Source organism: Martes martes (genome assembly GCF_963455335.1).
Source record: "Martes martes genome assembly, chromosome: 2".
NCBI classification, from domain to species: Eukaryota; Metazoa; Chordata; class Mammalia; order Carnivora; family Mustelidae; genus Martes; species Martes martes.
In genome coordinates this window covers 145,333,936-145,359,540 of record NC_137889.1, presented here as the reverse complement: position 1 = coordinate 145,359,540, position 25,605 = coordinate 145,333,936, and the positions used below count along the sequence as shown (strand labels likewise).

Here is a 25,605-nt window from a genome sequence, read left to right as displayed (position 1 = left end):
ATTGTTCTCACTGCTATTACTGTTACGGGCACTGACAAGGAAAAAAGAAAAACTTCTCCAAGAGTTGGCAGCCAGCATGGAGCAGGGTTGGGGATAAAGGAATAGTGTGTACTCCTGATTTCACCATCCCCACCCAACTGGTGAGGAAACAGTTTTAAGGTTGCCCTCAAGAAACATGCATGGCTCAGTCAGTTAGGCATCCGACTCTCGGTTTCAGCTCAGGTCATGATCTCAAGGTCATGAGTTCAAGCCTAGCATCTGGCTCCAAGCTGGGTAATGAGTCTGCTTGAGATCCTCTCTCTCCCCCTTCCTCTTCCCTTCTCTCTCTCTTTCTCTCTCTCTCAAATACATAAATAAATTAAAAAATAAATAAAGTTGCCTTCAGTGACGGCCCTGGGGTCATACAGGGAGTGTCGATGTGTAATACGTCAAAGCTTGAAAGGATTCCCTGAAAGTGTCTGTTGTGTGTTCCTTCACTTCATGAATGAGAAAAGCGAGAAACAGAGAGGTTGAATGGCTTCCAAAAGTCACACAGCCAGTATGCAATGAGAATAAGACCCAAATCTGGGATATGTGGTTCCTGTACATTTCCTCTCCCCACATTCCTGTCAGCCCCATCCCACTGCTCTAAGAGAAAAGCAACAGGTTATAAATGCTAAAGAACTTTGGAAGGAGTTCAAGTGGCACCACAGACTCTCAAAGAGGAGCGAGAGGGAATAAAGATGGGTCGAAAGTACAAGCCCGGTAGAGTTCAATAACAACTTCAAACAAACTGAAACCAATTAACGGCAACCCTTAGACTTCTCTGGGTATTTTCAAAAAGCTATACTTTTAGTCAAATGAACTGGTAATAGAGGCTTAATTAAAAACACAATGACTGCCAATTTTCCATAGTTGTAAACAAAGACATTCACTTCCATTCCAAACTGTACCGTGAGAAATGGTACCCTAAATGATCACCCTTGGGTCTGACAAGTCCCTGAGTCACCGAAGAAACCATTAATTACACTTAGCATGTCCTACTTATGGAACCAGGATGAGGGACTTGGGAGGTTTTGAAAGATTTTCAACAACAGATGATTGTCTGGGCAGCATTGAGCTGGGTGGACCCGGTTCCCCTCCATCTCTGAGCATTCTATCTCTGTGGGGTTCCAAGAGGTCCCAACATGGAGGTGGGGCAACTCTTAGCACTCACCTATGGTGATGTTCCCAAAGCCCAGAGTGATGAGCCGTTCCTTGTGCTCATTAAGTTGGTGCTTTGATTCATTCAGGACACCATTGGTCCACAGAAGCAGATTGGTGAACACCGAGTGGATCACCCCAAATCTGAAGAACACAAGGACTCAGTTACTGAACAGCCCTAGGAGACTCCAAGTCCCATGGGGTGAGATGGAGACATGGCACGTGCGCACGCACGCACACACACGCCCACATGCATGCACATGCATGTTTCCTTCTTAGCCATGATTCTGGTTTCATCAGGCAGCTCAGACTCTGGGTGGGTCCCTGTCTGGGGAGAGGCAGTTCCATGGGAGTTTCCAAAGCCACAGTCCTGGCATTCTGTCATAATCTTGAACCTGCCACTTCTCAACTCACTGTCAATGGGACAAAAAGAAACTAGGTCTTAGAAGCAGGGGTCCAGGGATGGAAAATTACTGAAAGCATGCACCATCCCCACCATACCCCAAACCCTTTCTTCCAGAAGGGAAGAGGAGAGAACTATGAGGGAAAGAGGAAGGGCTACACTGGAAATCTAGAGAGTTGGGCATGCCCTTACTGTTGGTTGGCCAACCCAGTGATCATCATCCACTCCCTCTGTCTTGCAACTTACCTTTAGGGAAATTGAAGCAAGTCAGAGACTTGCTCTCTGGTCTCCCTTGAAGCTAGGCATGGCCACCCTGGCCAGTGGGATGTGGGGTCAAGACTACTGGGCACTACCAAAAGTTTCTGCCTTCATGATGAAAGAGATGAGAATAAGAAAAGCCTACTCACTGTCCCTCTCCTCTTTATTTCCAGCCTTGAATATAGACACGAAGGCTGGTGTTCTGGCAGCTATCTTGTGACCATGAAGCAAGCAGCATAGAATGAAATGCTAACCCACTGAGAATGGTAGAGCAAAAGCATAGAGTCTGTTCTGTGGCAACATGCTGAGTCGCTGGAGTCTCAGACAGGCTCAGGAATTAGGTTGAGGTCACAAATAAAGACAGTAGCTGCCTTGGGGTTTGAAGAAGTAGGAAGCAGCAGAGCTGTCCTAGTCTGATCCCAGGGCCTGCCCTTGCCTCAATGCCACCTGGCTCCTGGGAAGAAGAAGGTGAAGAGAAAGGTGGATGTTAGACTCTGGCACAGAAGAGAGGTCTGTGGGGAATAGTGTTCCAAAGGGATCAGAGCCTGTCTCAAAACCTCCAGTCCCCCGTGCCTGCAGTTTAAGATGTATGCACATTGGTAGTTCCCAGGCACTTAACAATGGGCCTTGCGGGTAGCAGAAGCAATGAAACCTGCTGATTTGGGAGAGGCATCCTTGAAGCATGCAGAGCTGATGGTTCCTTGGATGGAGAGCACACCACCAGAGGAAGCATACCCCGACCCACCTAACCAAGAGCACGCTTGTCCATGATCTGCCCACAGGAAAACTGCTACAACTGGGTCCTCAACCCTGACCCTTCCTCTCCTCTGAGTTTTAACCCCAGCCAACCCCTTTGGGGCTCCCACAAGTGACTGCAAGCCAAACTTCCCTCGTCTGAACCCTGGCTTCCTTGGGCAGCTGCAGAATGCCCAGGCACACGTGGAGAAGGAAACAGGTGTTTGCCCACCTGCTCGCCCCTGTGCTTGCCCAGCTCTATAGACTGTGGCCAGCCTGCCCCAGGGCATCTGGGAGGCACAAGGTAGATCCTTGGACAAACGTAGACAATGCTGTTTACCTCGGGCTGGTTGCCTTTTCTTTTACTTATAATGCACACATCTCCCTTTTCTTCTCCTCTTTCCTGAGCCAAATGGCACTGTCCAATCCCAGGCCCACGGAAGCCGATGAGATAATGCCCATGCCACCTGCAACCAGAGCCTGGCGTGCCATGCGAGCTCCCTGAGAGCTGGCAGCCTCCTGCTGGTCTGACCGGGAAATTGTCCTATAACCTAAAGGACTTCCTCGTGCCAGGCCACCTTTCTCATACTTGGGGCTGATAGCCCCAGACCACAACAAAGACAAGTCTTCCATGAGCCACTTCTAATCTCAGTTTATGTTCTCAGCTCTGCTTGCAGAACTCCTGTTCCTCCAAACCTCACCCTGGGGAAGAGAAAAGGACTCAAGCAAGTTAAGGAGAATTCTTAGATCAGGAGAAAAGTCCCAGGACATACTAAAAGCATAGGACAGTGGACTATTAGCTCAAAAGACCAGAAAAAAAAAAAAAAAAACCAAGTCCAGGAGTGGTAAGTTCTGAAGCCTTCAGGGCCTGGCAGGAAATATGAAAGAAGAAAGCAGGTCTGGGGCACATTAGGGAGTGGTGGGGTTTGAAGCAAACTGAGAGAACAACCCCCACTCAACTCTAGCCCTTTGTTGTATGCACTTTTGGGATTGCCAAATCTTCCAATTTTTCTAGAGAAGTCTGAATCTAAAGCCTGAAGGTGGCGAGTAACCCAAAAATATTTTAACACTTCACCCTACAAATAGAACAGATTAAATCAAGCTCTATGCCTATCTTGTTCAAGCCTCTCTCTGCCAAGGTTAGCAAAGGGGCCCCAAGACAGAGAGAGGTTTGTGTCCAGTCACTCAGGAAGCAGGGCCCACACAGTGTTGTGTCCCATCCCTCAAGAGTTCCCTCAGATGACAGATCCAGGTGGCAAATGTCTGGGTATGTGGCCCAGGGCACTGTTATCCAAACACTGACAGTGCAAGACACAGATCGGAGCCACACATGTGATTTCAGATTTTCTTATCTCCACATTTTTAAAACATGGTAAGACAAGAAACAGGTGAAAATCGGTTGGAATAATTTTCTCTGAAACCCAGTCTCTCAAATACACTATGATGTCAACATATAATCAATACGAACAAAAAAAATTATTTGTGAGATATTTTATGTTCTGTCTGTCAACCTAGTCTCCGAAATCTGGTATTTGTGTACTTCTTGCACATCTCCATTGGAAGTAACCCCAGCTCAAGGGCTCTGTAGCCACCTGTGTCTGGTGGCGGCTGTACTGGGCAGCAAGGATGTGGAAAGCAAACCCATTTTCTGCCTGCGAGAAAACAGACCCAATGTCCTAAGGCTGTTATTACGCAAGTGACAAAAGCAAAGAGAGAGACCCCACCAGCAAAGCCAGGGGGCCACTGCGGTCACAGCAACACATGGAAATCACTCCCAGTGGCGACAGGGAGCTGTCTGGGGCTAGCACAGGCTGCCAGGGCACAGCTCCCAGGAAATGCCCCCACGTTCCTGGGATAACGTTGGCCCATCACCCCTGCCTAGGCCGGCTCTGCGCACACTAGCCACGTGGTAGATGCTTAACTGCTTGCCGAGGCTGATCCTTCCCACATAAGGAGATTGGTGGAAGTTATTTCTGTATCAATAGTCTATCAAAATAGTTCTATCCAGTGGTCATCCATAAATCAGTCTTTTGAATATCTGTTGTCATTTCCAGTGCTACTAGGGGATTGTCTGTTCCTCACTGATAGGAGAGATCTTTCTAGGAAGCAAATGCTGATCCTTTGATTCACGGGTATGTATGTACCCAGGGCTTTCTTGCATGAGAACAGTACTTCCCATCTTGTTAATTCACCCTATTATCCTATTGATTCATTCCCTTGATCCTCACAATCGCTGAGAGAAAGGGGACAAATATAGTCATTGATCCCATGCTCACTGAGCACTTGCCATGCGTTAGGCACACACTTTAGATCTATTACGTCATTCAGTCCTCAGAGTTTGGCTCTACTATTATCTCCATTTTACAGATGAGGAAAACTGAGGATCATAAGGGAAAGTGTCTCAGATGGCAGCGTGGGAATTGAAACCCACATCATCCTACGTCATCCTACTTCCCGGCCGTCCCCAGAAAAAGGCAGATGGTACAGGGTCTCCTCCCTCTGCCACAAGGGAGGGCTTTGCTTGTTGGGATGGAAGGGAGAGTTGGCCTCATATTTACAATCCAAGATCCATGGCTGCCATGACTTTGTTTGTTCTACATGTACACCAAATTCAATAGTAAAGCAAGTCCCATGATGTTTACCTTTCCAGGGTTTTGAAAGACTGGATGACATCCTTTGCGTGCCCCCAAAGAAAATACACCTAGGAAATAAAGGAAAAAAAGAAAGATGCTTCAGTGAAAACTGTCATTGTATTTGCACGCTGAGAAGCTATGAAACTTGCGGAACAGAATGGGAAGATGTTGAGGACCTCAGTGACCTCCCATCCCAGATTCATCTCAGGTGTCAGTGCCATTCCTTGGTGGGGACCACGCTCCTCCTGGAGCCCAGGGTGAGAACCGAGTGAGGCTTCCAGGTTTGTGAGAAAGAGCTTCCGGGACAGATTGAAGATATTGGCGGGGATGGGGCTTGGGGATGGCAGCCCGAGTCTGTCACCTGTGTTAGGCTTCCTCCAAGAACTATCCACCAAACAGTTCCTGTGCCAGTGGCTTGACACCATATTTTAAGTGCTTCAAATGAAGAGAAGATTGATTCAGGCTGGTCCTTCATTTCCCTGTGTGCCATGCACCACCCAGCACCGGGCAGGAACCCATGGGGGAGGCTAGTGTGGAACCTGTGTACAGATCCCTGGGCTAAGTCAGTGTACCTTTCTCCAGGTCTTTTCCCTTCCATGAAACAGGGATGGTAACGTTACTTACCTTGGAGGGTATTATGATCTGTCAAATGAGATTACCCAGGCCAAGTACTTAGAACAGCCCGTGGAGTACTCGTGTTTTCAGTGAACGCTCTCTACCGGCAACTTACTCCCTGTTAGCTGAAATCCTCCTGCCTATCTGCTTTATTTGCACTCCTAAAATATTTTGGGCTTTATTTCACACACACAAACACACACTGAGCACCCATCACATACCATACACTTTTGGGCACTTTATTAATTTGTCTCACTTAATCTTCATTGTGCAATTAAGTGCTACCAAAAGAAAATCAGAGAGCACAAAAGAAAAAAATTCATGAACACATCATCTCTCTTCCACATTGTTTTACCTAAGACTTACTGGCCTGCTCTGAAAACACATTCAGGGCACAGTTCCTGAAACATCCAGCAACTTAAAAGTCCGACAGCAGTGGCTCCTGGTGGAGACAACTTTCAGCCCAACAATAGGGAAGCAGTTTGGTAAAGCATTTATCAATGATTTCCAAATTAGACAGCCACTTCACTGATAACATTCATAAGGACTTCATAGCACCCCAAAAAAAGTTTACAATTTTTTAGGTGAAACTTCAGAAGAGAAAATTCTGCCCCTTCTCTTTAAAACTTCCACAAGAACATACACTGGAGTATAAAGAAGGAAGAGAACACAAAAACAGCAACAAATGTTTCTGTTAATGGGCTTAGAGATACATCATTGTTCTCTTTTCCAATTTTTTCTGTTAAATTTTATTTTTCAAATAAATATCTTTTAATTACCGTGGACTCCAACAATCCCATTTCTGGGTATATATGCAAAGGAATTGAAAGCAGGGTCTCAAAAAGATATTTGTACACCCTTGTTTATGGTAGCATTAATCACAATAGCCAACAGGTAAAAGCAACCCAGGTGTCTGTCAGTGGAGGAGTAAACAGAATGTGGTCCATCCATACAATGGAATATTGCTCAGCCTTAAACAGGAGGGAAATCCTGACACCTGCTACAATATGGATAAACCTTGAAGACAATTAGGTCAGTGAAACAAAGCCCGTCACAAAAGGACAAACACTGTATGATTCTCCTTATCTGGGGCACCTAGAGTAGTCGAATTTGTATTCGTAGAGACAGGAAGTAGAATAGTGAGTGCCAGGGGCTGGGGGAGGAGGGAATCAGCAGTTAGTATTTAATGGGGATGGAGTTTTAATTTTGCAAGATGAAAGAGTTCTGTTATCCACAGGAGTGTGGATACACTTAACACTATCGAACTGCAGCTAAGACAGCAAATTTTATGATATATATATACACACACATATAATATAATATATATATTAGCACAATTTTAAAATAAATACCATATTGTTTTAAAAGAATGTCTTTCAGGGGCGCCTGGGTGGCTCAGTGGGTTAAAGCCTCTGCCTTCGGCTCTGGTCATGATCTCAGGGTCCTGGGATCGAGCCCCGCATCGAGCCCCGCATCGGGCTCTCTGCTCGGCAGGGAGCCTGCTTCCTCCTCCTCTCTCTGCCTGCCTCTCTGCCTACTTGTGATCTCTGTCTGTCAAATAAATAAATAAATCTTAAAAAAAAAAAAAAAAAGACTGCTTCAGGGCCAACCAGCAGACTGACCACTAATCCAAACATGTAAAATTCTATAAAAAAAAAAAAAAAAAAAGAATGTCTTTCATTCCTCAGTCATCTAGTGTAGCAAAGGCATGTAGTAAGTGACAACTAGGTACAGAATGCTTGATTAGTTGGCTGATAAAATGCCTAAATTAGGAAGGTAGAGATCTACCACCCACTAAGTAGCAGAGTGATATTTTGAAAAGTCACATCTGTCCAGGTCATGCCTCTCCTTAAAGCCTTCAATGGCTCCCCCTTGCCCTCAAGATAAAGTTCAAACTCCTGAGTGGCTGTCAGCCTTGGTAAAGTGCTTTATACACAGTAGCACCTTTAATCCTCACAATAACCTCAAGAAGTAAGCCCTTTAGAGACGAGACCCGTGATGCCCAGAGAGATTAAGTAATTTGCCAGAGCTCACATTGCTGGTACAAGCCAGAGCCAGGTCTTCAGACCAGAGTCCACGCTCATAAGCCCTGCACCAAACCATGGCTCTGTCTGTGCCCATTGCCCCAGCCCACCTCCCCCCACAGACCCAGACATCTTCTCCCTGTCATGTGGGAAGACCATGCATCCCCCAATGTCCTCTTTTAATATCTCTAACACACCACACCCCTCTTTCCTTGACAACTCTGGGGCTCTTCCTGGCAAAAACCATCCCTCACGCCAAAGCTGGCGAGAGTCCTCCCTGGTACTCCTTCATCACTGGGTGACTTTGGTCAAAGCATCAAGCCTCTGTGTTGTCACTGTCTGTGTTTATGAACTTCTCCCCATCTGATTGACACTGCCCTTCACCCTTGCGCTCTTAGTCCTGGGAACAGTATTTGCTGGGTCCAGAGTGAAGGCAGGAAGGCAAGAAGGAGAGATGGGAGGGAGGAAGGAAAACTAGTTCTTTCTGGTCTCACTAAGGTTCTCCACATTGTCACTGGAATCACTATATGTCTCTGTCACCATGGATTTGACTCCCCTGAAATAAATAACCAACAAATGAATTGTCAGTGCTTCCAAGACAATATGCCTTAGATTGGGTGGCTTAAAACAACAAAAATGTGTTTGCTCACAGTCTGAGAGGCCAGAAGCCCAAGATCAAGGTGTGGGCAAGGTTGGTTTCTCCTGGGACCTACCCCCCACCCTGACTTGTGAATGGCCGTCTTTCTCCAGCCTCCTCACATGTTCTTCCTTCTCCGTGAGTCTGTGTCCTAATCCCCCCGTTCTTATAAAGACACCAACTCTATTGGAATAGGGCCACCCCTATGACCTCATTTAACCTGAATTATCTCCAAAATGACCCTATCTCCAAATACAATCTTTCAGTGACCCAGAGGAGAGACCGTAATGGCACAGGGTCTCTTTCGGAGGTGACAAGAATGTTCTAAGATGGATTGTGGTGACGGTTGCACAACTCCATGAATATACCAAACCACTGATTTGTACAACTTAAAGGGCTAAATCATATGGTGTGTGAGTTACAGCTTCATAAAGCTTAATGAACTGTATTCAAATTCCACCCCTTCCCCAAGCCTTTGCTGGTAGACTCAAGCTTGGCAAGATTTCCTGACTCTCCGTTACAAGTTCTACCTCATAGGATTCTCACAAAGATGGCCAAGGAAACACAGAGACCCATTTTTCTGAGGAGGCAGCTGAAAGACTGAGCCTCAGGGAAGGAGTCAAACCTACCTTATGCTGTCCCCCCCAATGCATCCCTTTCATACACACCCTGGGATGCACGTAATGGGAGCCAAGGCAACATTGTCAGGTTACCTGCAACAGAGTATGTGCTGCATGTGTGACGGGGAAGACTCCTTCGGTGGCCGATAGACATTCAGAAAATCCAATGAAGTACCCAACTTTAAGGCATCCCAGGATGATGGTAATGGCCGCAAACAGTGTGATACTACCTAAATTGGGTGGGGGGAGAGCAGAGAAACACACACCTATAAGTGCTGATATTCACGGAAGTTATTTCCAAACAAACCACATTAAACCCTCACTGATACAGTCAAATGACTTTGACGAGGCTGCCAAGACCATTCAGGGAGGAAGGGACAGTCAATTCCACAAATGGCGCTGGGAGCGCAGATATCCAATCGCAGAAGAATGAAGTTTACCTCACCTTCCAGTCCATACAAAAATTAACTCCAAATAAATCAACACTTTGAATGTAAAACCTAACATTATAAAACTCTTAGAAGAAAACATAGAGGAAAATGTTTACAGTGTTGGACTGGACAGTGATTTATTGGGTAGGACACCAAAAGAACAAGCAGCCAAAATTAAGATGGGTACATTGGACTACATCAGAATGAAAAAGGCTTTGGCTATCGGAGGACACTAGCAACCCCCAGAAGGTAAGAAAATATTTGCAAACCGTTTATCTGATAAGGGGTTAGTATCCAGAATCCATAAACAGCTATAATTCAACAACAACCAATAAAGACACCAATTAAAAATGAGCAAAAGACTTGAATAGATTATTTCTCCAAGAAAGACTTATAAATGGCTAATTAATGCATGAAAAGATGCCCAGCATAATTCATCATCAAGGAAATGCAAATCCAAACCACAATGAGATAGCACCTCATAGCTATTAGGATGGCTGCTAGCAAAACAAAAAACAAAAAACAAAAAACAAAAACAAACAAACAAATAAAAAAAAATATAGGAGAGAGAAAGAAAGGAAAGAAGAAAAAAATAACAAATGTTAGCAAGGATGTGAAGAAATGGGAACCTGTGTACCCTGCTGATGGGAAGGTAAAATGGTGCAGTCACTGGAAAACAGAACTTCTGTTTCTCAAAGAATTAAAAGAGTATTTCCACCTGGTCCAGAAATCCCACTTTTGAATATATCCCCAAGAAGATCAAAACCAGAGACACAAAAGGCTATTTGTACATCCATGTTTGTGGTAACATTATTTATAACAGCCAAGAGGTGGAAGCCAACCGAGTGTCCGTTGACAGATGAAGGGATCAAAAAAGTGAGGTCCATCCAGACAATGGGAAATGATTCAGCCTCAGGAAGGGACGCCATTCTGACACAGGCCCCAACACAGGGGAAGCTGGAGGACATTATACCTAGTGACATAAGCCAGTCACAAAAAGACAAATACCATATGATTCCACTTACCTGAGATTCCTCAGAATAGTTAAATTCATAGAGACAGAAAGGAGAGTGCTGGGTGCCAGGGGCTGGGAGAGAGGAGAAAAGTCAGTTGTGGGTACAGAGTTTGAGTTCTGCAGGAGGGAAGACTTCCGGATGTGAACTGTCATAATGTCATTGTACTTAATGCTGCTGAACAGTACACTTCCAATTAAGTCAGTAAACAAGTCAGTAAACTTTATGTTATGTATATATGTGTATGCATACACAATTAATTAGATATACACAATTAATTAATATACATAATTAATTAATAACACAGTTTTGTGTCCTGTTCATCATTGTTCCCACCCAATGCAGATCCTGGGGTCTGACAAATGATATACATTCAATAAAGATTGCCCAAATTAACAGAAGGCCTCTAGAAGCTTCTCCCAAAAAATGATTAATCTAAGAGTGTCACTGCTATGCTCAAAAATCTCAGTTCTTGGGGCACCTGGGTGGCTTAGTGGGTTAAAGCCTCTGCCTTCAGCTCAGGTCATGATCCTAGGGTTCTGGGATCGAGCCCTGCATCGGGCTCTCTGTTCAGCGGGGAGCCTGCTTCCCCCTCTCTCTCTGCCTGTCTCTCTGCCTACTTGTGATCTCTGTCAAATAAATAAATAAAATCTTTTAAAAAAAATCTCAGGGGGTGACTGGGTGGCTCAGTGGGTTAAAGCCTCTGCCTTCGGCTCAGGTCATGGTCCCAGGGTCCTGGGATCGAGCCCTGCATCAGGCTCTCTGCTCAGCAGGGAGCCTGCTTCCTCCTCTCTCTCTCTCTGCCTATTTCTCTGCCTGCTTGTGATCTCTGTCTGTCGAATAAATAAATAAAATCTTAAAAAAAAAAAAAATCTCAGTTCTCCAATCTGAAAATCCTACTCTCAAGAGAATAAAGGGGAGGGCATACGGGTATCCAGGACCTCTCTGTACTACCCTTGCAACTCTTCAGTAAATCTAAAAATTTCTGAAATAGAAAGAATCTTTTTAAAACTGATAGGAAGTGGGAATCCATAACAGTGGTCTGGAAAGGACCCACACTAGGTAGGGTGAACAAAGGAAGCATCCTTTGACAGTACATCCGGCATGGTTTTGGCCAAACAATAAAAACAAACAAAAAAGATTCCTATGAAAAAAAAAGACTGGAAAGGAATATACAAAATATGTTAAAAAGAAACATGTAACAAACAAAAATATTAGCAAGAAAAACACAGTGATCCTGGAGCCTTGATCAACGTCAAATTTCCTAATCCTTCTCCTGGGCCAACATTGACCGCCATTCATACGTTCTCTCCCACGAATGGGAGGAAACTGGATCGTGTGTGACATGTATTGCGGTGAGAGAGAGAGGACAGACTGATAACACTGAGCTATAACATTACAGCTCCAGCCCGAGAAGCCCCCGTGGAAAGTAATGCAATCACCTGGCTCCTTTCCATTGCTCAAAGCCTTATAGAAACAACTCTAAGTCACATTTTTTTTTTCATCTTGGAAAGCCCCCAGTGAAATCAAAGACTTAGTAAGAGTGGAGATTCAGTCCCAGGGCTTTGAAATGGTTGACAAATGCACAGTTCGTTTTGGTTACAAAGGAAATAGCAAGATGAGGTAAGGCAGCATGGCTGTAGCTCTGGGGACCAGGGCACAGGTCCAGGCTGTGCCACCGATGGCATGTGTGAGTTCAGGCAAGTCACTTCCCTGCTCCTAGCCTCAGTTTCCCCATCTAGAAGATGGGACTGGTTCTCAAACTTGAACACACATCTGAATCACCTGGAGGGCTAGTTGAAACACAGATGGTGGGGCTCCACACCCAGAGTTTCTGATTCCATAGGTTTGGGTGGAGCCCCAAAATTTGTATCTCTAACAAGTTCCCAGGTGGGGCTGACACTGTTGATCTGGGACCCCGCCTTGAGAACCACTGATCTAGAATGTCCCAGTCACTGACATTTCAAGAGGTATGATAAATACATCATATAACTTCTCATAGTCTTGAAGTTCTTCCTTCCTTTATCCATCCATTTATGTATACAATAAATATTCTGGGGACTCCTACTATGCGTGTGGCATTTTGCCAGGGGCTCAAAGGTAAACAAACAAGATTGCTGGAGAAACAAAAATACACATGTGTAATATTGCATAAAACTGGGGTGTGCACAAAAATGTAGAGGTGCAAGCTGGCACCAGACTTCTTAACAGCAATATGGGAAACCAGAAGCCAGTGGAAGAAGCAGCTAGAGTTCGCTTCAAGGAAAGGACTGCAGGGGTGCCTGGATGGCTCAGTCAGTTAAGTGGCTGCCTTCAGCTCAGGTCATGATCCCAGGGTCCTGGGATCAAGCCCCACATCGGGCTCCCTGCTCAGCAGAAAGCTTGCTTCTCCCTCTCCCTCTGCCTGCTGCTCTGCCTACTTGTACTCTCTCTCTATCTCTCTGTCAAATCAATAAATAAAATCTTAAAAAAAAAAAAAAAGGAAACGACTGCGTTCCAGCCAACATGTCACCTGCTTGTCAGGGCAGAAGACAGAAAGCAATTTGAAGAACGGCTAGATGTAATTCATTCAACAACTATTTGTTGAGCACCAACTACGGTCCAGCCACTGTCCCAGGAACTGGAGACATAAAAAGGGTAATAAAATAAAGTGTCTGCCCTTGGTGAGTTTCACATTCTACTGGGGAAGACAGAGAGTAGAGGAGGGGGGAATGTCATCCACATGACTCATCTGACAAAGGGCTTAACCAAACAGCCAGTGAACTGAGGGAAAGTCCTCATCATTGGGAAGATGAAAAGGAGAGGGAACAATGGTGAGAAATAAAGTTAGCAAAAGATTGGAGAGGATGGATGTATAATGGAAGGAGGGAGGCACAGAGGGTGTAAAATGGCAGGATGGTTGGGTGGATGGGTCAGAGGGTGAATAGTCCAGTAGATACATAAATAAATTAATAGGAAAGAAAAACAGGATAAGAGAAATTAAATTCAAATTGATGAAGATAAACCCACTGGAGGGGCACCTGGGTGGCTCTGTTGGTTAAGTGTCTGATTTTAGGGCATGATCTCAGGGTCCTGGAATCGAGCCCCTCATTGGGCTCTGTGCTTAGTGGGGCTTAGTGGGATGTCTGCTTCTCCCTCTCTCTCTCCCTCCACCCCTCCACTTGTTCTCTCTTTCTCTCTCAAATAAATATATAAAATTTTTTTTAAAAACCACTGGAAATGCATAATTTACATATTCTATTAAAAACTTTGTGATACAGAATTAAGTTGAGACTGACTTGTGGGAAGCAGGCATAGAAAACATTTCAAAGGTCTCATGATAAAGAGATAAGCAGTAGGTAAAAAGAGGGGCAAAAGAGAGAAGCAGGGGCACCTAGGTGGCTCAGTCAATTAAGCATCTGCCTTTGGCTCAGGTCATGATCTCAGTGGTCTGGGATAGAGCCCCATGTCGGGCTCCCTGCTCACCTGGGAGTCTACTTCTCCCTCACCCTCTACCTGTCCCCAGTGCTGGTACGCACGCTCTCTCTCTCTCTCAAATACATAATAAATAAAAATCTTTAATAAAAAAAATTACAAAGAGAGAGAGAGAATCAAATGTATTTCACAGAACTCATCTCAGTGGAGCAGATAGTAAGTGGGGGGACCTTGGAGCCAGCAGCAATGTGCCTTGCTCGGGGAAATGTTTGGTGTTTCTTTTGGGGGGTGGATAAGAATGGAGTTATATGCATCTGACTGTGAGAAGGAAGAAAGGAAAGACAGTCATTAATTTAATAGAAAGGCACAGTAAAATGTTCAAGTGCTCCAAAAAGCAAATGTGGAGACCCGCAATGAGTATTAAGGAGGGCACAGATTGCATGGCACATTGGTTGTTATACGCGAACATTGAATCATGGAGCACTACATCAAAAACTAATGATACCCAGGAATAAATCTAACCAAAGAGGCAAATAATCTGTACTCAGAAAACTATAAAGTACTCATGAAAGAAATTGAGGAGGACACAAAGAAATGGAAAAACATTCCATGCGCATGGATTGGAAGAACAAATATTGTGAAAATGTCTATGCTACCTAAAGCAATCTAGACATTTAATGCAATCCCTATCAAAATACCATCTTTTTTTTTTCAAAGAAATGGAACAAATAATCCTAAAATTTAAATGGAACCTGAAAAGACCCCAAATAGGAATGTTGATAAAGAAAGCCAGAGTTGGTGGCATCACAATTCCAGACTTCAAGCTCTATTACAAAGCTGTAATCATCAAGGCATTATGATACTGGCACAAAAACAGACACATAGATCAATGGAAGAGAACAGAGACTCCAGAAATGGACCCTCAACTCTATGGTCAACTGATCTTCGACAAAGCAGGAAAGAATGTCCTATGGAAAAAAGACAATCTCTTCAACAAATGGTGCTGGGAAAATTGGACAGCCACATGCAGAAGAATGAAACTGGACCATTTCCTTACACCACACACCAAATTAGACTCAAAATGGGTGAAGGACCTTAATGTGAGATAGGAATCCATCAAAATCATTGAGGAGAACACAGGCAGAAACCTCTTCAACATCAGCTGCAGCAACTTCTTTCTAGAACCATCGCCAAAGACAAGGGAGGTAAGGGAAAAATGAACTATTGGGACTTCATCACGATCAAAAGCTTTTGCACAGCAAAGGAAACAGTCAACAACCAAAAGACAACTGACAGAATGGGAGAAGATATTCACAAATGACATATCAGATAAAGGGCTAGTATCCAAAACCTATAAAGAACATATTAAACTCAACACCCAAAGAACAAAGAATTCAATCAAGAAATGGGCAGAAAAAAAAAAGAAAAAAGAAAAAGAAATGGGCAGAAGACATGAATAGACATTTCTGCAAAGAAGACATCCAGATGGCCAACAGACACATGAAATAATGCTCAACATCACTCGACATCAGGGAAGTACAAATCAAAACCACAGTGAGAAAACACCTCACACCAGTCAGAATGGCTAAAATTAACAAGTTAGGAAATAACAGATGTTGACAGGGATGTGGAAGAAAGGGGAACCCTCCTACACTGGTGGGAATGCAAGCTGGTGCAGCTACTCTGGAAAACAGTATGGATGTTCTTCAAAAAGTTGAAAATAGAACTACCCTACAACCCAGCAATCGCAGTACTGGGTATTTATCCTAAAAATAAAAATGTAGTGATCCGAAGGGGCATGTGCACCCAAATATTTATAGCAGCCATGTCCATAATAGCCAAACTATGGAAAAAACCTAGATGTCCATCAACAGATGACTGGATAAAGAAGAAGTGGTATATATATACAATGGAATACTATGCAGCCATCAAAAACCTGAAATCTTGCCATTTGCAACAACATGGATGGAACTAGAGGGTATTATGCTAAGCAAAATAAGTCAATCAGAGAAAGACAATTATCATATGATCTCTGATATGAGGAATTTGAGAGGCAAGGTGGGGGTTGTGGGGGGTAGTGAGGGAAAAAAATGAAACAAGATGGAAGGAGGGAGGGAGACAAAACATAAGAGACTCTTAATCTCACAAAACAAACTGAGAGTTTCTAGGGGGTGGAGGGGATAGGGATAGGAGGGATAGGGTGGTTGGGTTATGGACATTGGGGAGGGTATGTGCTATGGTGAGTGCTGTGAAATGTGTAAGCCTGATGATTCACAGACCTGTACCCCTGGGGCAAATAATACATTATATGTTAATAAGAAAATAATTATGTACTGTAAGGTGACTAACAGAACACAATAAAATTAAATTAAATTAAATTAAATTCCACTACAGTGGAAAAAAAGGAAAATGAAGGAAACAATATGTAAAAGAAATAATTATAATCATCATAAAGAAAAATGGGAAAAAGGTCAAGTATGCAAATCCTTACAGTAAGTGAGAATGATCTAAATCTCCCATTAATTAGACAATAAAGATGGGAATATTGAACATAAAAACAAAACCTAACTGTATATCTTTTATGAATCACTTTTCACTTAGTGGCAATGGAAGAAAATGAAAGTGTGCACAGAGAGATGCTGCAACTGAAGGGAAAGCAGAAACAGGTCTGATGTCAGACCGTATGGAATTTAAGTTAAAAGGAATAAATAGGATAAAGAATCCCTTCACTGGTATCATCACACATGAAAAAGAAAACATAATGTATGAGGAAGATATAATAGTCCTTTGTCTGCCAAATAAAACAGTTTTTGCCTTGTATATTTACCTGCTACTTTAATTTTTTAATTTAATTTTAATTTAATTAATTAAATTTAATCAGATTTAATTACAATAAAATTATAATTAAATTATATATTAATTATATAAGTAAATATATTTATATAAATATAGATTAATTGTTTAATTAAATATAATTTAATTATATAAATTAAAATAAGTTTAATTAACTTATAAATATATAATACATAATATATAATGCTATTATACATTATATAATATATAATGATATATATATATAATAATTATATAATTAATTAATTTAACTTAATTTCACTAATTTAAAAATTAAATTTAAATCTTTTAAGATTTATTTATTTATTTGAGAGAGAGTGCACGTGCGTGTGAGTGTGATTGGGGGGGGAGGGAAGGAAAGAATGTCAAGTAGACTCCCTGGCTGAACGTGAAGCCTAATGTGGGGCTCGATTCCACAACTCTGAGATCATGACCTGAGCGGAAATCAGTAGTCCAATGCTCAGCTGACTGAGCCATCCAGGTGCCCTCCCCACAACCTGCTACTTTAAAGAGATAAAATGAAAGATCTAGTAGGATAGAACATAAGGCACAGAAGAATTAAATCACATTATAACCCATAAACTTGGTTTTATAATATCCCTTTGCACACCTCAAAAAGAGAATATGATTTTGGATATCAGTGGAGTATCAACAACAATGAAGTAAGCTGCTTGCCACCCTCGTAGGGCTGTAGAGGAGGTTAAATGTGTCGCTTTATGAAAAGCACCAGAAGAGTGCCTCACATGTAGGAAATCCTATAAACAGATGCTATCCTCATTGTCATCACATGCAACCACAAAGAAAAATTTAACAAAGTAGAACCAAGTAGAAAGTTTCCCAACCACATCACTTGAGACTAATCCTATTAGGTCTAGTGTTGGCAGAGGGAGACCCCCCCCCTCTTAAACAGCCAAATCCCCCCTAGGAGTCTGAAATCTTGAACTGCAGGCTCTTAGGGGAAGAAGGTCCCACAAAGTCAATCTATAATCCCTCACCTCACACAAGAATGCTTCCCAGTGCATCATGATTAGCAACCAGTGGGTCTCCATCTGGACATGCCCAGGGCTGGGAGGCTCACTATCTCTCAAAGCACACTCTTCCGTCACCAGCTGGAGCTTATTTTAGAATGTTCTTCCTTACACTGAGCTGCAGTCAGCCTCCTAGAACTGCCATTCTCTTCTGGAGAGTCTGTCATCATTCACTCATCCATCCGTCCGTCCATCCATCCATCCATCCATCCTTCCATCCATCCATTTCCTTGATTCAGTAAATACCAGATGCCACTTGTTATGTGTCAGGCACTGTGCCAGGGACTCAGGATATATTGAGGGGCACATTCAGACAAGGGCTCTGCCTGTGAGATCCCACAGTCTGGTTACTGACAAAATGAACAGCAAAATATCCTGCTTGATTAGGGTTAAGAAAAAAAAGTAGGACGCTCGGAGAACATACAGCCTGGGAGCACACCTGGTCTGAAGGGATCAGGAAAGGCTTCCCTAAAGAAGTGACCCTGTTTTCTGGAAACCAGAGGATAGCCTTGAGCTAACTGGAGTGAAGCTGCATCATTTTCTACCCTGCTACATCCTCTGTCCTCTAGTGTCCTCAATACCCTTGCATTCCTCCTAGGGCCTTCCCTTCTGCAGGTGCCTGTGCGATGCTCCAAGGGGGAAAAGGTACTCCCCACATGCGGTGTGACTTCCTTTCCATGGATGTCAAACCAGCATCAGCTTTTTGGGCAGCACCATCATCTTACTGATGCTGGAATTCTGGCGTTGTGTTTTATATTTTCTATCAGACAAAAAAATCTCATCCAAAAAAAAAAAGTATGTAAGGAAAAGGATGCCTGTAGGCGAAAGTCCCTCATGGTGATCCCAGGCTGTGTCTTGGGAGTGTGTAGTTCCTGTATTTTGTGTATTCTTTTTGCATTTTTTAATGATTTTTAAGGTTTTTTGTTTTTTTTTTTTTTTTCCAGACTCCAGCAAAAACAGAAGACCTTCCTCTGGGGATCCCTGCCTGAATCCTCAAGCCTGCACCCTCGGGCTATTCTTCGGCCCTCCACCCATCTCCTACATTTGCCTATCATCATGCTGAATCATTTATTTCATAATAAGGCACATCTATTACTATGTGCCAGAGGCTTCTAAGCATTTTATTGTGTACTTACTCACTGAGTCTCATCACAACCCCATGTGAGTGGTGGTATCATCATCCCCATTTTACAGACAAGAAAACAGAGGCAGAAGTAGAGCTCCATGCCAGGGGTGGAGGCAAGCCCTCAGCCAGGATACTCTGCTGCCCCTTGCCATCTCCATGGTGCTCACCCTCTCCTGCATCCCTCCGTGCAGGGCCGTGCCTGACCATGCTAACATCCCCAGAGCCCAGAGAGTCCTGGGAGCTCAGGCCATGCTGTCAAACAAAACCCAATCAACAGTCCAGCCCAATCACCACAAGTTTCCACCCTGTGCGCCTGGCTCCCTTCTCTGTTGCTCTCTGCTAGTTCCCAAGATCCTCCTGCTTGACGAGGAAGACAGAAAGCAAGAAGGAAGGAGACTTTTGCCTTCGCTGACAACTGTTGATACCATGCCATCTGCCCCTAAGTGAGGAGCTCAGCGGCTTCTCTTTCTCTCTCTGTTCAAACATTTCTGGTGATTGGGGAGCTCAGCACTCCTCTTGAAACCCAGCTTCCCGGTCTGGTAAATGGGGGTGATGACACCACCTCAAGAGTCACTGTGACCTTGAAAACATGTGATATTGAAACCTGCTGAGTGAAAGAAGCTAGTCACGCCCATGATGGATCACACGATTCCATCCAGAGGAAACATCCTGATGTGCAAATCCAGAGACAGGAAATGGACGAGTGATTGCCAAGTGATTGCCAAGGCTGGGGTAGTGGGGGACAGGGAGTTAGAGGTATAGAGGATGACAGCTAAAGCGGACAGAGTTTCTTTTCGAGAAAAGTCAGTCTCCAACTGACTGGGGCGTGGTTGCACGTATCCGTGAATATACTAAAAACCATTGACTCCCGCACTTCACTTGGGAGAAATGTAGAGCTTCTGGACTTTATCTCAACAAAGTCTGGGACACGCTGATGTGGGGCTTGCTATCCCTGTGGCGGAAACAGAAGCCTTGAGAAACAAGGAGTGTATGGGAGACACTATGTCTGCAGAAGAATGAGGCTGTGAAATTAAGGTAAACATGCATTCTGAGGAGGGAGAGCAAAGTGAAGCCCAGACCAATGTTCATGAGCTTGCACCTGCCGCAAAGTCAGCAGGGTGGGCTGGGATCCCCCCGGGACCCACCCGACAGCTCAGCCCCATGATAGCTCGTCCAGGGTTCTGTGATCCTGGCATTATCCCTGGTGGTTTCTCAGGAGTTCCAACCACACTTCCAGACTGTGGGCCCCCTGAGTGTCCAAACTGTTGCATCCTTGTATCCTGTAGCCTTTGTCCCTCCCATCGTCCCCCTCTGCTGCTCTCTGCCCTCTTCACACACACACACACACACACACACACACACGGACCCATCTCTTTAACTGACCTTCACTTACTCACGGGTGGGGACAGCTTCTTTCCCAAACCCATCATCACATTCCCGACCTTGACGTCTACAGCCTGTATAACCACCACCACTAGGTTGGTCTTACATAAGCAGCTCACCTCTGCCCCTTTGCTTCCAGTCCCTTAAGGGACAATGAGCATGGTGCTGTGAGCAGCCCATTTCCACCAGTAGGATGCTAGACAGAGATGCAATGTATCATATACATGGGTGTGTCTCAGTCTAAGAAAAAAATTATACAAAAATCTGATCTTATAGAAGGAGTGAATCTGGGTGTATTATTCACAAGCATTAAAAAAAAAAAAAGGATCGCTATGACAATAATTGAGACAACACTTTGAACGTACCCACATTCCAATCACTCAATAAACACTCAAAAAACACTCAATAAAAAATAAATAAATAAAACAAGCTACTATTCTTATTGGCGTTGTTCCCATAAGTTTGCATTAATAACACTTCCCTGGGCTTGAGACAGGGCAGTAAAAACAACAACAAAATCCTACCACTGGTAGGTAAGCCACTGTAGTCTTTTAAGGGGCTAGAAACAGACAAGAAATAGGACCCTGGTAATTCACTAGATGAACAAGCTTTTCAATGGGCGTGCATGTCACCGCGCCCACTGGGCTGACTCGAGACATGGAGGCTGCTGTTCCTTTCAGAAAAAAATGAATCTCTTTACTTGGCAATCAGAGGAGTTGGATTAATAATCCATCATTTCTTCTAAAATTTTTAGTAGGTCAATAGTTTGTGTCCCAAAGGAAATTTTCACTTTCTCACACCCATTAGGTAGAACAGAATGTCTTCTGCTCAAAGAAATGCCTCACAGCCCATACCAAGACCACAAAACTTTCTCTGGAAAATGTTAGTGCCCTGAATTCCACAGTCTGGCCCTTTCTCAGCACCCCAGACTTCGAAGGCTGTCACAGAAGCCGAGGCAGAGCTAAGTCAAACCTGTCTTTCCAGCTATGCTTACAAGGAAAACCTCAGCCTTGGCTGAGGCATTTCTTCTTGGCACCCCAATGGTCTTTCCTCTTGGGACAATTAGTCTTTGGATTGTTTGATGAACTGAAGCTCATTTGCAAGGATCAGAGTGCTTTGCAAACTTGACATGGCTCTCCCAGATCTTCCCTGAAAGGCAACTGGGGTTCTCATTTTACTGACAAGGAAGCAGGGATGCAGAAGGTGAAAGTCCCCGACCTGGAACATGGAGCCAAACCTTCCAGGGCCAGCACCATTTCCATTATCTACATACCTCATTTGAATGGTTATGTTATCACGATTGTTTAAAAAGCCACCATTTATTGAACACCTACTATGTGCTCTCTCTATATTGCCACATTTATTCTATCATTACTTAGCATCCCATAGACATCTCAAATGTAACAAGCCCAGGAGAGGAAACTTGATTCTGCATACCCATGCCTGGTCCTCTCTCTGTCTTCCTAATTTTGGGAACTGGCACTACCATTCACCTACTGACTCAGATCCCAATGCTTGGAGTCTTTCTGGAAAGAAGAAGAGAGAGGAGGCAGAGAGAGAGGAAGAGCAGGGGAAGGAGGGGTGGAGAAGAGAAGGGGGCAAAGATAGAAAGAGAAGGGCATGGAGAGGAGTGAGGAAGAAAGGAATAAAGGGAGGAGGAGGGTGGAAGGGAAGAAGGATGGAGGAGAAAGAAGTGACAGGGGGACAAAGAACAGATCCTTCCACTATAGGAAAGCATAGGTCAAAATCCGTGTGTAATAGTTTTTAGCCTGTGTAAATCAATAGTCTCAAAATATTTCATGCCCATTTGTTTGTTTGTGTGGGTGTTTGATATGGTGCTGGATTCCCTGCCATCCATGACCCTCCCTGAAACAACCATTTTCAGAACAGGAATTTGGGGGCAGCCTGGAGTTGTGTCCAGTTTTTCCAAAGGCAAGATGAACTAGACACAGTCCCTGAGCCTAAGAAGCCTAAAATCTTATCTGGATACCGGGCTCCTGATACAAGGTGGAAATTGACAAGGAGTGAAGCACTCTGCCCAGGGAGAGACACTGTATCCAGTGGGAGTGAGAAGTAGTTCATGGCAGGTAGGGTGGGGAAGATGGCCCTGTGCCAGACCTTTGAAGAGGTGTGGGTGGGGTGGGGAAGGGATGTGTGCTGGGCACCCAGCCTGCACCCAGCCACCAGTCACTCTCCCTCAGCTGAAACTCAGAGGATGGGCAGATTAAGTCACATGCCCAAGGTCAAGCAAGGATAAGGAAAGTCACACTCCAAGGGAAATTTAAATTCAGAACTCAAGAGAAGTCAGGTAGAGATGTGTGATGTATTTGGTCCACACAGAGGGAGATGTACTGGCCCTCTTTCAGACAGCAGCTTTCTCCAGGGCACACTCCCGACTCCCTCCTCCCCTAGACTCCACCAGGTCTATCAAAAGCGGAAGCTCCTGGCGGGAGGGGAACCTTCCATCTTGACGTTTCAGTCTGTTGCCAGTAGGAATGAGCAAGCAAGAGCAAGGGCACCCTCCACTGCCCCAGTGTTGATCCACTTACCCATGACCCCGTTCCTCCGAACTGCACGCTTTTGCATGCTTTTAGCATCTACTCTACACCAGACCCCAGGTGGCTCTAGCAATAAGAAAGGAGCATCCCAGAGCTACCCTGGGTGGTGGGGGAAGGGGGAAAATCATCAACAAGAATGCTGTCTATGTAGGGCACAATGAGGGGAGGAGGAGTGTGGTCAGCACCTCAGAGAGCAGGGGGAATCAGAAAAGCATCACTGGGGCGGGGTGGGGGTGGGGGGACCGTGTGAGCCCCGAGCCCTGTCTTGGAAAGCAGGGCAAAGGGAAGGCACTGGAGAAGGAGGGAACAGAATATGCAAAGTCATGGAGACAGGAAGGAAACCTGGTGGTGGAAACTAAGCCTTTCAGACTGGAGCCCAGAATGAGGGCAAAGGAGGGGATAAAACGAGAGGCCCTCTGGGGACTGATCTTAGAACTTCAGGAACGGATAGGATAGGGAACCTGGCCTCCCTCCTGGGTTCTGTGGACCCGGGGCGGGCATTTCAGCCAAGAAGAGATGTGAACAGGTTTGTGTAGCTGTAGGTCTTAAGACGGAATGTGTGACAAGAGCCTGAGGGCAGAGAGAGGAAGCTCCTGGACAAACCAGGCTTACCAAAAAAGAGAGAGAGAGAGAGAGAGAGAAGGGAAGGAGGAGGGGAGAGCCAGAAACGCTGTCGGGGGAGAAGTCACTTTGGCGGTCGCCCAGAGACTCACCGCGGAGCCAGCGCGCGCCGGCGTGCGTGTCCTTGAGCCGGATGAGGCGGCGGTGCGCGGAGCTGCGACCCACGTACCACAGCATCCAGACCAGCTGCAGCAGCATGAGCGCCGTGAGGAAGCAGAGCAGGTCGCTCTTGCCCACCCCCGAGGCGTGCACGGCCCAGGCCAGTAGGAGCAGCAGCCCCGCCACGAACACTATCAGCCCGTACTGGCTGCTCAGCGCTTCGGCCAGCTTCTGCGGGACGCTGGAGCGGACGGCGCCCCGCGGAGGGGCCGGGGACGCCGGCGACCCCGCGGGCCCCGGGGACCGCGGGGCCGGGAGGAGAGGCGATGCGCAGGCCGAGGGCCCCGAAGACACCCAGCCCGGGGCGCCCCGAGCCGCCGCCGGGGGAGAGGCGAGCACCCGCTGGCCCTCGGGCATCCTGGAGAGACCCTCACGAGTCTGATTCCCGGAGTGGCTGCAGCCTGGAGTCTACCCGCTGCCCCGACCCCTGCCCTTGCCCTGACGCTCTCTGCCGAGCAGCACCCCTCTCCCGATCCCCTCCGACGCCTGCCCTTCCGGCTGCTGCCCCTCTGCCTTCGGCCAAGGTGCACGCGGGTCCGCTTACCACCGTCCCCCACCCGCAGACCCGCGCTCACCCCAGCTTCTTCCTTGCGCTCCTGAGTGCGCACTGCCCACTGTCCCCGACTTCGTCAAGTCCAGGGCAGCCCTCCAGCCCACTCCGCGACCCACTCAGACCGCTCCGCCACCCCACCCCCACGCCTGGAACCCGGGCCAGCCCTTCCGCGATGTCCGTGAGTCCTCCTGCTCCGCTGCCAGCTGCGCGGACGCCCACCCACCCAGCCCTGCCCCGGCTTCGAGAAAGCTGGTTAGCGACAGGTGCCTCCTGCCGCCTCCCGGGGTGGCAGTGAAGGTGAGGGGTCACCCTGAGCCCTCCGCTGCCAGTAGGCCGGCGGGCGGGGGGGTGGGGGGAGGGGGGCGTGGCTGCGGTCCAGCTGGGCGCCTGGCGGTCCGCAGGTGGGAGCACTGCTCAGGCTGTCCCGGAGTGGCTGAGTCGCTGAGTCGCTGACCGTAGAGGTCTAGGTGAGCCTCAAAGTGTCCCTGTGCCTGAGTCTTGTCTGTCTGTCGGGCCTCCACCCTGCGTCGTTCTGCAGTATGTTTTCTCTGTGTCTGGCTGTCTGTCTTTGGGGTGTGTCTGCTTGGGGCGGGGAGGAAAGGTGTCACAGGACTCGTTCCTAGATCTATGAATAGGGGTACGGGGTGTCTTTTTGTTTGTGTCTATGTTTGCCCGTCTGGTGTACCTGTGTGTCTTCCAGGAGATGCCCAGATGGGGACAAGGCAGAGGTTACTTCCAAGAAAAGAGATCACCTCTGTCCCTCTTCCGAGAGAGCGGGAAACTGCTTTTGCATCAAGCAGCACTGGGAGTGGGAGCTGTCGGCGCCCCTGGAACTGTGGCGTCTCCCTCAGCAGGCACCCCCTCCCTCAAGCCGGTGGGAGGTCTGAAGCTGAAGCGAACCCATCAGCCAGGGTGTCCCACTCAGAGGTTGCTGAAGAGGAGATTCCCACCGCCCCCCAGCTTTCTGCAAAAGGGCAGATGTGGCTGACTGCTGAGAGCAAATTCATTCATTCATTTATGGGGTCCACACTTATTTATCCAATGCTAATGCTTTGGCAGGCTCTGTTCTAGGTGCTGGGATGGTCCTCAAGGATCCAACATTCTAGCGGAGATGTGCTGAATATTTAAGTGTTTATCACGAATGCCCTGGGAAGCTGAGGAGCATCGAATGTGAGATTCAGCTCTGCCTTCTAGGAAACATGGCACCACAGGGGTGACAGCAAGCAGCCCCTGGGAGCAGGGGTGTCTGGAGGGGAGGGTGGATGAGCCTGGATTCTGCCAGGAAAGGCGAGAAGTTTCCAGAGGTGGCAGCACAAGCCCAGTCTTTCTACCTAGGAGTAGCAACTCAGCAACTCACCA

General features: G+C 46.1%; 1 protein-coding gene across 1 annotated transcript in view; it reads right to left on the bottom strand.

The window, feature by feature from the left end:
• The window catches only part of OTOP1 (otopetrin 1), a gene marked incomplete at both ends in the record, with an annotated part of 29,613 nt that extends 5,563 nt beyond the window's left edge, over positions 1-24,050 (bottom strand). The window contains 4 exons of the mRNA XM_080796352.1: positions 1,196-1,326; positions 5,221-5,279; positions 9,201-9,337; positions 23,627-24,050. Coding sequence (XP_080652478.1) covers positions 1,196-1,326; positions 5,221-5,279; positions 9,201-9,337; positions 23,627-24,050 — 751 coding nt within the window. The remainder of the gene's footprint in view (positions 1-1,195; positions 1,327-5,220; positions 5,280-9,200; positions 9,338-23,626) is intronic.
• Positions 24,051-25,605: the final 1,555 nt, after the last annotated feature.